The sequence below is a fragment of the Felis catus genome, chromosome C1, assembly GCF_018350175.1.
Source record: "Felis catus isolate Fca126 chromosome C1, F.catus_Fca126_mat1.0, whole genome shotgun sequence".
Lineage (NCBI taxonomy): Eukaryota > Metazoa > Chordata > Mammalia > Carnivora > Felidae > Felis > Felis catus.
In genome coordinates, this window is record NC_058375.1 from 80,033,316 (window position 1) to 80,049,119 (window position 15,804).

General features: G+C 35.5%; 1 protein-coding gene across 4 annotated transcripts in view; it reads right to left on the reverse strand.

The window, feature by feature from the left end:
• ARHGAP29 (Rho GTPase activating protein 29) overlaps nucleotides 1-15,793 on the reverse strand; it is a 66,637-nt gene extending 50,844 nt beyond the window's left edge. Inside the window, exons 1-3 of one of the 4 annotated variants that reach the window (XM_045036220.1) lie at nucleotides 15,645-15,751; nucleotides 13,423-13,493; nucleotides 10,372-10,608 (exon numbers count right to left, since the gene is read on the reverse strand). In XM_045036220.1, the coding sequence (XP_044892155.1) occupies nucleotides 10,372-10,576 (205 nt within the window). In that variant the 5' untranslated portion in view covers nucleotides 10,577-10,608; nucleotides 13,423-13,493; nucleotides 15,645-15,751. Of the gene's footprint in view, nucleotides 1-10,371; nucleotides 10,609-13,422; nucleotides 13,494-15,644 lie in introns of all 4 variants that reach the window. The other 3 variants (XM_045036221.1, XM_045036219.1, XM_023258922.2) reach the window with 3 other exon arrangements.
• Nucleotides 15,794-15,804: the final 11 nt, after the last annotated feature.

A 15,804-nucleotide genomic window follows, 5' to 3' on the forward strand; every position in this document is an offset into this window, starting at 1 on the left:
GACATACAAATGGGCAAGAAATATTAGGAATTTTATGTACTGTTGGAATTTTCCCCATAAATATATGTTACTTTTATAATTAAACATTTGTTTTAATTCCTAGGGAAAATGTGGTATGCAATTTAAAGAATTATCTTAAATGATCACTATATGGTCTGTTTTATAATTGTGTATGTTAGCTCATTCAGTAGGTTTACTTGATTGTAACAATACAGCTTAGTGGTTGGTTAAAAACATTATCTCTAGAACCAGATTGCTTGAATTTGAACTTCAGTTCCATGGTTCATAAACCTTGGGTGAGTTACTTAACCTCTCGGTGCCTCAGTTTCCTCATCCATAAAAGGAAGATAATGGTAGCTACTTTATAGGATTATTGGATTAAATGAGTTAAAACACATAATGTACTTGGAACAGTGGCCAGAACATAGTAAGCCCTCCATAAATGTTTATAGCTATTTTTATTAGTGTATGCAATAGTAGAAACAGGTTAATAACATAGATTAGGTCTGAAATGGAACCTCATAGCTTTGAAATAAAACAAACTTCTGGAAAATAATACAATTTGAATAGCTTTAAAAAATAACATATAAAAAACAAAATAAAGCTAGTTAATGGTAATACTGCTGCCTACTTATCAAAATCAAGGTTGAATGATTATCTAATATCATAAACCCTAACCTATGTTAGTCCTAAAAAAGAGAAAGGAAAGCCAGTTATCTCTGTCCTGTATTCTTGATGTTTCACAACAAAATCTACAGATATTAATACACTTGGGGAATGCTGTAAAAATACTTATTTTAAGATCTCAGGTCAAAAGAGCTTGATTGTGGAGTGTCAACAACCATCAATATTCAAAATTAGTGTTGGGTATTAAGCAAGAACTACAAGATACTAACGGCTTAAGTGCCTAAATAAACCAAGGTAATAAATTCTGGACTTTTCAGAGCCAAGGAAATTAAATACGTGGAATTAAATATATTTCAAAACTATTATGTTTTTCAATTTTCTTAGTTTTAATTTCTAACACAATAAATAGTAACAGATACAGCCCACACAAACAAAAATCTTCAGGATCCTCAATAATTTTTAACAGTATTAAGAGGTCTTAAGATCCCTACCATGGTTTTTCTTAAAAATCACTGCAAAACATTCCAATAACTGTTAACATAAATGTTTTATCAACTTGAAATTCTTTTTTTCCTATAAGGAAGCCTTTATAAATAGATATTGAAGTTGTTTCAAATCAAACTATAAAAAACAGTAACTGAGTTCTTTAGTAATAAATTTCAGAAGTGTCTCAAATTACCCTGTAATTCCAATTTCCTGTAACTGAACACTTTTCTGAAGCCTATAAATCAACCGAAATAAACATGATAGCTACTTTTTAGAAATGTTAATTACAAGGATTCATAAACTTTCCTGAGTAGATGAGTCAACTACTAGAACATCGGTATGTCCTGATAATACTTCAAATGGGACTTAATAATTTAGCAAGCTCTTAATTATGTATTATAAGTGGTAAAAAAAAAAAAAAAAAAAAAAGAAGTTCCATTTTTACCAAACGTTCTTTCCCCTTATAATAGACTAAAGCTATCTCATGTTATTTTTATGAAGCAAAAAGCCTCTTAAACTGAAAATACAACTTTGTAAAAAGGGCTTAAGGAATTTAAGCAGCTCTTTCACCAACAGTACTCTTCCCACTCCACACACCCCCCCACCGCCCCCCAAAAACAGTTGCAGTAATGAGCAAAGCAAATGAGGTTAGTAACTGTTCTTCCCCAATACAAAAGAAAGCTGTAAGTGGCTAATTGGTGTGATAGAAAATAATGGATTCGGGGGGGGGGGGGGGGGGGGGGGGCCTGGCTGGCTCAGTCAATAGAGCAGGCAACTCTTGATCTCAGGGTTTTTCACATCAGGTGTGGAGCCTACTCAAAAAAAAAAAGAAAAGATTTAGATCAAGAAACCTGGGTTCCAATGCTTGATCTTCCACTTCCTTGAAATAACCATATGCAACTAACTCTTAGTTTCTCTAATCCCTGATTTATCATCCATAGAACAGAATTAGTAAGAACACTGTTCTAGCTACTTTGTTATTGTGAATGTCAAATAAATGAACAAAAACAAAACTGTTTTACTGACTTAATACACATAAATAGCTATTATTTCTGTTAAACCTGTAAGCCAAACTAAATACCTTTGACAATAGATTTGTCTCACATAGAATTACATTCAACAAATACACTTACAGCAAGGTCCTACAATATTTTGGCTAATGGAAAAGAGACCTTTAAGTTTCAATTTCATTTTACATGTAAATTCTAAATTAATGAATTAACTAGCAATAAAGTTATTATTAAAGATATATTTTATAATATTTCTATTTTTATCACGTTATAGTATTTAATTTAGTCATATAACTAAATACAAGACCATTTTTAAGTTTTATAGTGCCCACATTGTAAATGCAATGAAATTTATACTACAAAGATATTCAATATGCAGTATTATAACATTCAGCCAAAATCTTAATACTAGTTATCTAGAAAAGTAAAACTCCTGTATCCCAATGTTTGCTTACCTACCATCCCTGTAATATGGTAATTTGAATTTTAATTTATCGTTTCACTCATTTGTGCCACTTATTTTCGGCTTCACTCAGCTTATCAAGTGAAAACAGATTAGCTAGCTCCATTTTTTGGTTCTCATATATTAACACAATACCACAGTGTTTATATTGCAAACACTTCATGGAAATGCTTAAGTAAATAAATGAAAAAACCATGGTGTTTTCCTTGATTTAAAAAAACTGACAATAATTTTTAAAACCAGTCTTGTTAATTCAGCTTAACCTCTGTGGGAAAGCAATGAAAACAAGGAGGAAAATAAGTTTCAGAACATATCACTAGGAAACTCCCCTTTTTTGCTGTAATGACTTCTGAATTTACATGATAAAAGCAAAGCCTGAACAGCAGCTTTCTTTATCCAGCCACTTGGGGATTATAAAATAAATAGCTGATGTTCAAAAACACTCATTCTAAGAGCTTTACAAATATGAACTCTAATGTTCACAACATCTCACTGATGTAGATACTATTATTTCCTTTCAACAGATGTAGAAACTGAGGCACTTGAGAAGGTAAGTAACTTGCTCAAGGCTATATACAACCAGCAAGTGTCAGAATGAGGATTCCACCTCAGTGTTCCACCTCTAGAACTGTGCTCTTGATCACTAGGATACATTAACATGATTAAAGAAGTTATAGCTTAATGACAGGTGATCTGCAGTCTGTAACTTCTAATCAAATATGCCAGTTACTATTATAAACGGTGTTAAATTATATAAACCATTCTAGGCAAGTGCAAAAAACAGTCTCCTAAGAGCTGGTACGTGTGTCATGAATGAGCTACCTATATTTCACACTTCATTCCTCAAATGTTCACTTCTAAGTCATAACCTATCAACATTTACCTGAACTTCTCCTAAGTGCTATCCATTAGAAATCACTTCTGGAGAGGTTTCCTTCTAAAAGAACACAGTAGGAGGACATATCTAAGACTAGCAACCTAATGTTTTCAATATTTCACAAAATTTCTGGCACAATATAGAGGATGAAAGTTAAATAATAATATAAATATTAAGTATTAAGTTAAATATAAATATTCATCAATGGTAAAATTAACACTCATTGATATTTGTTGAAATAAATTTACACATTCTCCTATATATTCATCTGAGGAAATCTTAATTAATCAACAAGACAGGATTTCAATTGAAACTCTGAAAATTTATGCAGAACTTCCCTGTCACGACTGAATGTATTAGTTAATGGCATTAATTTTTTTTTTTAAGTTTATTTGAGAGAGAGAGCGCGCGTGAGCGAGCAGGGGAGGGGCAGAGAGAGAGGGAGAAAATCCCAAGCATACTCCATGCTGTCAGCAAGGAGCCCAACGCAGGGCTTGAACTCACGAACTGTGAGATCATGACCTGAGCCAAAAGCAAGAGTCAGACGCTTAACCCACTGAGCCTGAGCCACCCAGCTGCCCAAGCATTAAACTTTTTATCTAACTTCTCCTATTCAAAAAAATTTGCTTTACAAAGTTAACATAACTCTTCTGACTAAAGTTCTGCCAAATTCAGGACCTACACAGAATTCATCAGAAGTTATCACTTATAAGATTCAGTTATATTATTATAAAATAAAAGTGATACACCCTTAAATTAGAAAGTTCTTTTTTAATTAGAGAACTTTATTTGAAACAGATGATAAAGTTTTATCTTCCTTTCTAGCCTATTTAAAGAACAAAACAGGGGCGCCTGGGTGGCTCAGTTAAGCATCTGACTCTTGATCTCGGCTCAGGTCAAGATCTCACAGTTTGTGAGTTCAAGACCTGCACTGGGCTCTGCACTGACAGAGGGGAGCCTGCTTGTGATTCTCTCTCTCCCTCTCTGCCCCTCCCCTGCTCGCTCTCGCTCGCTCTCTCTCTCTCTCTCTCAAAAATAAACATTTGAAAAAATAAAGGACAAAACAAAATAAGGCACCATTGTCACAACAGTAAACTTTTATTAAAATCCATTCTTAAAATAATGTTACATAATAAAGAAGATGTAAGAAGTATTAGACTAACTACTGATTTTCCTTAAAATATATTTTACAGTGGCAATGGACCCTTCTAAGTGCTGAGTGCAGAAAAATTAAGTAATTTGCACTATTCTTTCTAATCTAATTAAAAAGCCTTGCACCTTTCAAAAATCACTGTTGAACCTCCTTGAATGGTGTTTTACCTGGAAATGAGGAGGTATGCCACAGAGTTTAAGATTATTCTATGAACTAGAACAACACTTATGAATGTGTTCTTTGGAATTCAGAACACATTATTCCTCAGGGGGACAGCTGTGAACTTGAAGTAGTTTATACAGCACATATGTTAATCTGCAGTGTTAAATATAAACACAGACAGTATATGTATAACAGAGTGCATTCAGCATTTTAATATAAAATGTAAAATTTGGCCTTGTAATTATTCATACTGCACCTTAATAGCACTGGATAGAAATCTAAAACTTCAAATTCCACATGTGCTACTTATATAAGAGAAGAGGATAACCTCCTCCTGGAAATAAACAGTGGTCAGAGAAGCAGCAAACTCTATCAGTCATCCTATCTAAGTATGTGTTTTCAAAGTCCTCTGATGTCGCACATTAAACTCTCCATTTTTATTTGTAAATAAAAAGAGCAAAAACAAACTGCATACCTATCTTTCATATTACCACAGAGCTCTTTGGTAGATGCTTATTTCTGTCATCAGTTCCTCAACAACTATGGCAATATGAGTTTCACATTCTCACTTGGGAAATTTTCACAAATACCACACTTAAGATAGTTATCATAAAATTCACCTTTAAAAAATCCTATAGGGGCACCTGGCAGCTCAGTCGGTTAAACATCCGACTCTTGGTTTCGGCTCAGGTCATGATCTCACGGTTCATGAGTTCAAGCCTTGCACTGGGCTCTGTGCTGACAGCATGAAGCCTGCGTGGGATTCTCTCTCTCCCTCTCTCCCTGCCCCTCCCCCACTCCCACTGTGTCTCTCTCTCTCTCTCTCAAAATAAATAAACTTAAAAACTTTTTTAAAAATAAAAATTAAAAAATTCTATAGACTGGTGGGAGGCAGATGTCCTCTAAAATGCATTATATAGTTTAAAGACATATACTTAACTGTCTTCTCCAGCTCTGAACTCTTCAATATTTAGAACAATGTAGAATCTCCAACTCCAATCAAATTTTGGGAATCACAGAATTATAAAACTGATAGCATCTGGTATAGCACCTCATTCTTAAATCATTAAATGACTTAAACCATATTCTAAAACTAGTCAGTAGCAGAACAAGGCCTAGAACCTAGAAAATGTGATTCTCTTTCCGGAGCTCTTCTGCCATCAATTACTGACAATTTTTATCAATTTGTATAATTGGGCTGGAAACTGATCTGCTAGTTCAAATCAAAGAAGGGCATGAAAGCTATATACTTCAAAAGCAATTTAACAGGATTCCAAATAGACTAAGAGTTCCTACTTCTAGGTAAAATTTTCTTAAATTTGCTCTGATAACTTTTTCTAGGTTTCTTTTAATGCTATAGAATTAAAAAATATTTACAGTTCAAGAATTCATCTGAATGTTCTTGAGATTGATAAAGATCAAATGTCTATGCCAGCACCATCCAATAGAAATTTCTGCAATAGTGTAAATATTTATATCTTCCACTGTCCAAGATGATAGCCACTAGCCACATGTGGCTAATAAGCACTTGAAATGTGGGTACTGCAACTGAGGAGCTGAATTTATGTTAATTAAACAGCCACATTTCTAGAGATTACCATATTGGACAGTGCAGGTCTAGATAATCTCCACTAAAAACAGAACTGGTTGATGAAATAATGAAGACTGAGTGGTATTTTTAAAGTACTTGCCATGTGAAGCAGTTGAGACACCAAGGAAAGAAACACCATTCTGCATTTATAACCTCCAGATTCCAAACGAAATCACTATATATCAGCAATGAGAGGTTGATGAAATCACACAACCTACGTTATACATACAACTCATCTGTGAAATGGGGCTAAAAGTACCTGTCTTTGGGGGCACCTGGGTTGCTCAGTCTGTTGAGCATCAGACTCTTGATTTTAGCTCTTGTCATGATCTCACGGTTCATAGGATTGAGCACCACATCGGGCTCTGCTCTCATAGTACAAAGCTTGCTTGGGATTCTTTTTCCCTCTCTCTTTGCCCCTCCTCCACTCATGCATGCGCTCGCTCTCTCTCTCTCTCTCTCTCTCTCAAAAATAAACATTTAAAAAATGATAAAAATAAAATTTCCTGTGACTTAGTAAATATGGAAATAAAATGGAAATCACTATGTTTAAAAAAAAAAAAAAGGTACCTGCCTTTGTGGAACTCTGTGATTAAATGCTGTTTCCCTGTAAAATGTAAAGCACCATATATAATTAAGTATCGTTTCTAGAACTAGTTTGAGAAAAAGGAAAACGTGGCTGTAAACCAATCACAAAGCTGTTAATCCAAGCCTAGCCTCAAAAATATGAACACCGGAAGCAACAGTCAACTGATTTTGCATATCATTGCCTCATGACAGGTAACGTATATAAAGAAAATGGTATTCAGATTAAACCAAAAAGTGATTTAACTGTATACCGACATTCTGTATTCTTAAAAGCTAACTTTTCAGCAATTTTAACAGCCAATTGATATGAATTAAAGGGTAACAATGCCAATAATTTGGCATCCTTCCTCTTAAGGAGGCAAAAGACAAAGTATTGACAAGGCCACTGACAAGGCTCTGTCACTCCAAAAGGAAAACAGTGAAACAGCTCTCTGTCTGACCAGTTTACAACTGTGGTGGAATAAAGAACAGCAGAAGTCCAGGGAAATTTCTCAATACCCAGAAGACAAAAGTATGGCCCATGTCTAGTGTAAAGGTATATAATAACACCATATTAAATAATTACAGAATTTTAAACTTTTTATCTGCTTTCCTGAACATTATATCTTGTGTGATTCTTATAATAATTCTGTTAAGGAATAGTCTGATACTCTAACAAGCTAGAAATCATAACCAAGATTAGACACAAACATATTATTATGTAGCATTCTTATTATATATAATGAGGTGAATTTATATATTTATATATAGTCCCTTGTTTAAGAAAAACAAACAAAAAAAGTTTCTATCGACTCAAAACTAGTATATTTCTGGATCTCGATAACAAGGATCCAAAGACAGAAAATAAATTCTTGTTAAATCCAAGGTTTATTTTGAGATAGCATACACATATCCTTTTAACTCTGATTGAAGAACCAAACATTAAAATCAATCCAAGGTAAATAATGAAAATTCTCTGGCCACAGCTTACTAATGACAGCACTGGTTATCCAAAAGATGGTTTTTACATTTTAAAAATTAATTTACCAGCCATAAATGGCAAGCATTTTTATTATTAGCAATAAAATCAAGTATTTAAATTTTGAAGTACTGGCTTTCTTATTAAAAAGATAGTATCTTTACAAAATGTTAATACTAAATGTCCATAAAAACTTTGTTTCCATATGCCTCCTTTCATCTCAGGGGTTGGCCTCCTTTTGCCATATTATAAATTTTTCTCCTTTTTCACTTAGAATCAACTTTCAATCCTCTTCCTTCCTAGTCTCTGAATTGTCTATTCACAAATTAAAACTCACATTAAAAAAACTGAAGTTAAAGAGTTGTCCAACTTGTTTTAAATTACTATCATTTTAAATCTGTGAGAGAAGAGATAAATATGCAAGATCAGGATTTTTAAATGATATCAATCCCCTGAGAACACAAATAAAAACAAAAATCAGACCTAAGAATCTTATTTATATTGATGAACATTTACTTAAATTGATACATTAAAGAAAACCATACTTTACCCTAAATTGAGGTAAATGATTTGTCAACCAAGACATCATTTTAAATTTCACTTTCAAAACTAACCCAGTTAATGAACTTACATCAAAAAGAATGACTCTTACTGTAAAATTTTCAAAACTAATTTAAAACAATCAACCCAATTAAGAACAAGCCTTTATTTAAAGCTAGGCTTTTTTTTTTTAATTTTTTTTTTCAACATTTATTTATTTTTGGGACAGAGAGAGACAGAGCATGAACGTGGGAGGGGCAGAGAGAGAGGGAGACACAGAATCGGAAGCAGGCTCCAGGCTCTGAGCCATCAGCCCAGAGCCTGACGCGGGGCTCGAACTCACGGACCGCGAGATCGTGACCTGGCTGAAGTCGGACGCTTAACCGACTGCGCCACCCAGGCGCCCCTAAAGCTAGGCTTTTTAAAATAAATGGCAGATGGTGTCATTTGGCAGAAATTTGTTCCTAGTATAATGCTTAAAGTATTTAAAATACCTTTTCACAATAAATTAAAACTTTATTACCATTGAATCAACTATAATTAGACTTGAAAATCAAGCTATTAAAATGAACAAGAATATAGGCAACTTATTTATTTATATATATATTTATATATAGTCTCAAAAACATGATTTATGTGACTGTTTTAAGGCAACTTCAAATACTAAAATTTTGAGGCTACAATTCAAGTCCAGTTATTTTGGGCATTTCAAATTGAAAAATTAGGTTAGAAATAAACTCTTAAAAGCAGCATACTTGTACTAAAAGCATCTTAGTACAAGATGTGATTTTATGATATTTCTAGAACATGTATCAGAAAATGAATATTTAACATATATACAAAAAATATTTATTAAACATTTATGTCTATGAAGCCCAAGGAGGTGTCATATAAATAAAACTAGTATCTTCATTCTCTACATCCAGATCTACCATTATGAATATGGAAATGAACTACTATTTATCACAAAAGAATAGGGGCTGTATCTTTTTTATCACTGCCATCAAATATGAATATAAAACAGGCATCAAAAGTTAAAAGACTTAGAGACTAAGATCAAGTTGGGGAATGCAGATGTGTGTAACTCTTTAGAAGAATCAAGTCTTGGGCTTCATTGTCCATTTCTAACTAGACAGAGAATAAATTCTGTGACTATCCCTTAATTCTATAATAGGTTATATATGGGAGGAGCACCTGGGTGGCTTAGTCCGTTAAGCCTCTGACTTCGGCTCAGGTCATGATCTCACCGTTCGTGAGTTCAAGCCCCGTGTCAGACTCTGTGCTGACAGCTCAGAGCCTGGAACCTGCTTCAGATTCTGTGTGTCCCTCTCTCTCTGCCCCTCCCTTGCTTGCACCCTGTCTCTCTCTCTCAAAAATAAATAAACATTAAAAAAATTTTTTTAATAGGTTATGTAGACAGCAAAACAGAATTGCGATTTTTGAGGAACAAAATTCACTCAAATGCAGAGATTCTAGATTAAGTTTTAGGAACAATATAGAAAACTAAATCTAGGTGTAAGTATCAAAAATGTAAATTATAAACATTAGTTTGCTTTTTATAGACCAATCAATGCACCGTGGTACCATTAACAAGAAGGTTACAATTTCAATGATCTAAAATTTTTCCATGTTCAAATGGGCCCAACTGCTTAGAAGCAAAGACTGAGTTTTGGTTTTTGTATTATTATTTCCTCACATCTACCAACGCTTCTATTATGTATTATACTATATCTAATAATAAAATAGTTTACATCGTAACACCAAACACCAAACATCTGTTGGGGAAGAAGCTGTTAATTAACTAAAGCAGAATACCCTGTTCCTACCACTGTGTAAGCATTTATCTGAAACTAGGCTGGCATTTAAAATTTTACCAACTATCCAGTAAGAATGCTAAGAGAAAATAATTGACAAACCTGAAAGAATAGCTTCTTTCAAATATAGTAACATATGCGAGAACTTCCTGATATCATTCACCAACTCCTTGATGTAATCCGGATCAAAAATGGAATTGGAACTTATGGACTTGAGCCCCATTTCAGGAGCTGTAACATCGGTAGAGAGTTGGCCTGATGACAAAACACGTTTTTTCTTTGTCTTTTTCTGTTTGTGAGCAATCATCCTTTCACAGAACAGTCAGAAAAACTGAAATCCTTAAGCAGAAGGGAAAAAAAAGAAAAGAGAGAAACACAAAAACTACATCAACCAGGGGAAACATTATACTAGGTTTTCACAAATAGCCCATAGCCCACCTAGTATTCTATTAGTAGTATTCTATTAACAACAACAAACACTGTACTACTGATGGCAGCAGCTTCCATTTATTAAGTGCCATTGATCTTGACAACTCTATGATGTGCAAACTACTGTTCTCTTCATTTCACAAATAAGCAACCTGAGCTTTGTAGGTGAAATAATTTGTCTCAGTTCTCAGCTAAAAAATGATGAACTGGTACTTAAAACCCAGATCTGTCTTGTTGCCAAAATCCATTCTCTTAATAACTTCCGCTTAACTCCTAGGGTACAGAATTTTTTAAATTGTAAAAGTTATTCTGAAATGTCATTTAGTAGAAGAATATATTCTGCCACCATGACATCAACTTCAAAAATAAAGATGCAGTATGAGTTCTGAAAAAAGAAAAGACCTGTTTTCAAAACCCCCTCCCCATCACTTACTATGTGTATCGTGATAAACTGTTAATCCTCTCTTAACTTTGGTATGCTCATTAATAAAATGGGAATAACATTCTAACAACACCTACATTGTGAGATTATGGTAAGCATTAAAAGATACAATGGTATAGAAGTGTACGACACATAAAAGAAGTTCAATCATTGTTATTTTTCAGTAATAACACAGATAATACACACAGTAATACACACAGACACAGACACACACAGACACACACACAGACACACACACACACACACACACACAGACACAGATTTGAGATTATCAATTTCCAGCAAGAACATTTTTTTGTTGAAAACAAGTTCTAAGGGTGTCTACTAATCTGATACACCCTAATTGATTGAACAAATAAATGTATGAACATCAGAGCAATATTTTTGTTAATTTCAGGATGGTATAGTAAAAACACAGTCTTTTGAAATGAGATTTAGACTTGACTTCTGGCTGAATCCTTTCTAAACATACAACCTATACAATTTGCTTACAGGCTGTGTGAGAATTAAAAGTGACCACAAAATTAAAAGATCTCATATGTTAAAACACAATCCTGGCACATAGTTGGAACTCAAGAAAATCTTAGCTTGTTTCTGCTTCATCCTCACATTTTACCTTTCCAGAACTGAAAGTCCTAATTTTGTTTGCACTTCTTACAATTAAAAGGAAATTACTGGAGAAATTATGTTAGTTCAAGCATATCACTAAGGCATTTTACAAATATTTTGTCTTCAATATTTTGTTACTTTCAGAATGGTAGAATTACTAAGGACTCTGTGAAACTTACAGTGGGAAGTTTTATGTAATATTCACTTCCAGGTCATGTGTAAGATTTATTATTGAATCACTTATTCTTTCCTATACCTCACCCAATTCTCTAAATTTTTTCCTTCCTCATCTACAGTATCTTTAATCTATCTACTTCTATCTATACTATCATACTAGGTAAATTTTGTGAATGTTTCTGTGCGGTATGTGTGTTGGAATGCATAAAACATAAAACAGATTCTAAGGAACCAGGTGATATACTCAGATGTTTTCTATGCTATCGCATTTCATTTTTTAAAATGGTGGCTACAGCCCACCAAATTGGTTTTATACTCATAATGGGTCATGACCCTACAACCTGAAAAACACTGACTATTTGACTCAGGATCCTGTCTATATACATTTCCATTTGCCTGGGGTACTCCTTCCCCTTTGTTTACTCATTCTGACCTCAGCTCAAAGATCATTTCCTCAAAGAAATCTTCCTAGACCACCAATACCCCTGTAAATACCACCACCAAAGCAGAATGGAATCTCCTCTTAGATGCATTCTAGCATCTTACACTTTTCATCACTGCACTTATCAAAGTTCAAATAGACTATTCATATTTTCCTCTCTAGACTATAATCTCAAGGGATCAAGGATTCAGTTTGCTAACCATGTGTTCTCAGCTCACAGCACAGTGCCTGGCATAGGAGGGATGATCTACTCAAAACTATTTGCAGAATAAATGATTTTGTAGAATGAATACTGGGCTTATAAATTTGTAAAGTTGCAATTAATTTTTACAGAAACAAAAAAGGTTAACTTTGGATTATTGCAGTAAAATCTGTAAAAATCTGTCTCTAAAACAGCATATTTCAAAAAAGAAAAAAACAAGTATGTAAAGCCAATAAAGGCAAGGTCACACAAAACTGGAATCAAAGTTGGACTTCTACTCTTCTTTCTCTACTGTTGAGGTTTATATAAGGTTATATAAGGTTTCCCTACCTCTCTTAGCTTTTAAAGTTCTTTTATTAAATATTTTTGTTAATCTCAAATTATTTCTCAGAATGTGATTTCTACATTTAAGCTAGTTCCAACTTACCTAACATTAATCCTTAAATGTGTAGATAATTCTAAAATGAGCCTAGAACAATTTTTTAGTACAATTATTATATGTCTTCCCACCAACACTAAAAACAGGACAGTACCTTGTGTGGGAAGCTTTCACAAATCACTAATTGAGAAGACAACTCCTAACATCACTTTTGCAGCTTACTTATTAAAGTCACTCTGATTAATTCTGACAGCTTTTAGTTTAGTAAAAAGATAGTTATTAAAGACATATATCATAAATTTCAAATAAAACAACTCACCTATCTAAGCAATTCACCTATTTCACCATCTTCCCTTATGTCAAGTTAGTAACCCAAAGTTGTAAAAAGTGTTTCAATACTCAAGACTAAGAAAATCTATAAGCAAACAAAATGGGGGGGGGGGGCAAAGGAACTAAAAAGAGTTATACTTTACCTCTATTCAGCATTATAGTGAGTAATGTACTAACTTTCTTATATATACTTTACTATTTTTCATACTTCAAACTGAAAAAAAAAGGAAAGATGAACAAAGTTTATCCAAGTTTTTATAAAATTGAACTATGACAGTGAAAACATTTGGAGGATATACACTTTCTGAGATCATACTACTTTCCTATGTCCCAAAATGAATACCCTCTAGTTGGTGGTAACATAAAACGTAGTTACTCACATAACATACTGCAAGAGGCAATTTAATTAAATGAGGTGATAATATAAAAAACACTTAATGCTGTGCCTGATTCATCATGAACACTCAAAAACTGTTAGCCATTATGACTAGCTGTGCTTTATTGTGGGAGATTGTGGGGTTTTTTTTAACATACTTAAGTAATGAACAAAATGTGGGTTTTACCACAATATATCTGTAGATTGTGAGCAAGAAATATAGCACTGGAAACACTTCTAGACACTTAACTGACTTCGTGGAAACCTACTAAATGGCTTCCAAGTGAAGTTTGAACTATGCAAACAGACTGTTGAGCAAAATATTTGTTAAACTCTAATTCTCATGCATCTCTTCCAACTTCAAACCATCAACATTTACAACGTGTTTTAATCACTTAGCAAAGAACTTTGTAGCAAACAAAATATTACTATGCAAAACTACTTTCTCTGTATGTTGTAAATTCTAAGTAATATATGCATTAGAAATGTGAACGTTAACTTCCCAGTACCCTGGAATGTGACTTTCCCAAGACTTGAGTAGCCTCTATTAATCAAATGTCCTATGCCCCATGTACATCCTCCCAAGAACACATCATTACAGAAGTGTTTTCATTTTAGGCACTGGGCTGTTTAACAGAAGTATAAAACTGCCCCCAAATATCTACTTAATAGCTCCCATTTTACTATTCCTACGTCAGGAAAAATTGCCAGATATTTCAGAAATCTGCCATTTCAGCACAATTTGTGATTTGGTAAGAATCTACTTAAAAACGCTTTTAAAAATCAGAAAAATTCATTCTGGAGGTTTTTGATTATACTTTTGTACAATACTCCCCACAAAAACAGCATACGGCCATGTCAAAAGGTTTCATCAATAATAAGCAAATAACTAATTTCTAAGAAAGGCATGCAATGCACATACACTTCATTCCTGTGCAGTTAGAACCTAGCACGTTTAAAAAAGAGGAAGCTGCCCAACCTCCCACGCCTCCAGAATGTCTAGCATTCCTGGCAGGCATGGCTCTCTCTTGACCAGCCAAAACTACTCAATGCCAAAGAGCCCGCTCCCCATCCCCATATTTAAATACAGAGTGGGGAAATGGAGCAACCGAAAAGGGCAGCGGACATGGATAGAGACGGACAAGAGATGCCATCACAGAGACAGCTGGAGAAAGGGGAAGGGGTGCTCAGCTCCTGACCTTAGCAGCTAACAGTTCTGCCCTCCCAAATCAGGTGAGGCCAATTCCTTCTTGAGAAGGAGAGTAGGAAAAGATTAACATGGAGACACAAGGCTCATCAGTCGCTAGGGCTCCTGAGCTCACCCACCAAGAATAAAACAACAGTCAAGCCAGAAACAACGGAATTGGGAAAAACAATTGACACTGAGGCCTTAGAACGACAGAGCCCTCCTCAGCCCAAAAGACCGAGACGAGAACAATGCACCACGGAAATCCTGAAATGTCTGAGGAATGGGACCCAGCTGAAGTGAGGACTGCTGTCAGGACAGGTGGGAGCGAGACGGGTCAGAGCCAAGACCAGGCTCTTAGCGGTCAAAAGCATATACTTTAAACCTACACTGACAATTACTAGCCTGTGTGCTCCGGCAGGTTAACCTCATTTTCTCCGCGTAAAAAATGAGTTAAAACAATCATGGAGCTGTCGCAGAGCTTAAAGAAGTTAAAATGTGGAGCATTCTTAACAGTACGTGCACGGTGGGACGTGCTATGTGCCTGCTTTAATTTTAATCGTCATCTGCTCTGGGCTACCGCTCCCGCCGCGCTCCGCTCGCCCCGTCGGACCCCTCCGGGAGGACAGGAGCACGGAGGACACGCGCCCGGCCTCCCGCGCAGCCCTCAGCCGCCTCAGCTCGGGGGCCGCCGCGTGGGCCGCTCACACCCTGGACCGCAACTGGCCGGCAGCACCGCCGACGACCCCAGCCCGGAGCCCTGGCCGCCGCGGCCGGAGCGAGCGCCGCCGCCCCACACTCACCGCGGCGCTCCATCCCGCGTCCTGGACGCGGACGCCCGCCCAGCACTCACGGCCGCCGCCGCCTCCGCCGAGGGCTGGAGCTCGCCGCCCCCATCCCCCACGGCCCGCGGACGCCCGGCCAAGCCGCCGCCGCCGCCGCCGCCCCAGCAGCTACGGCCAC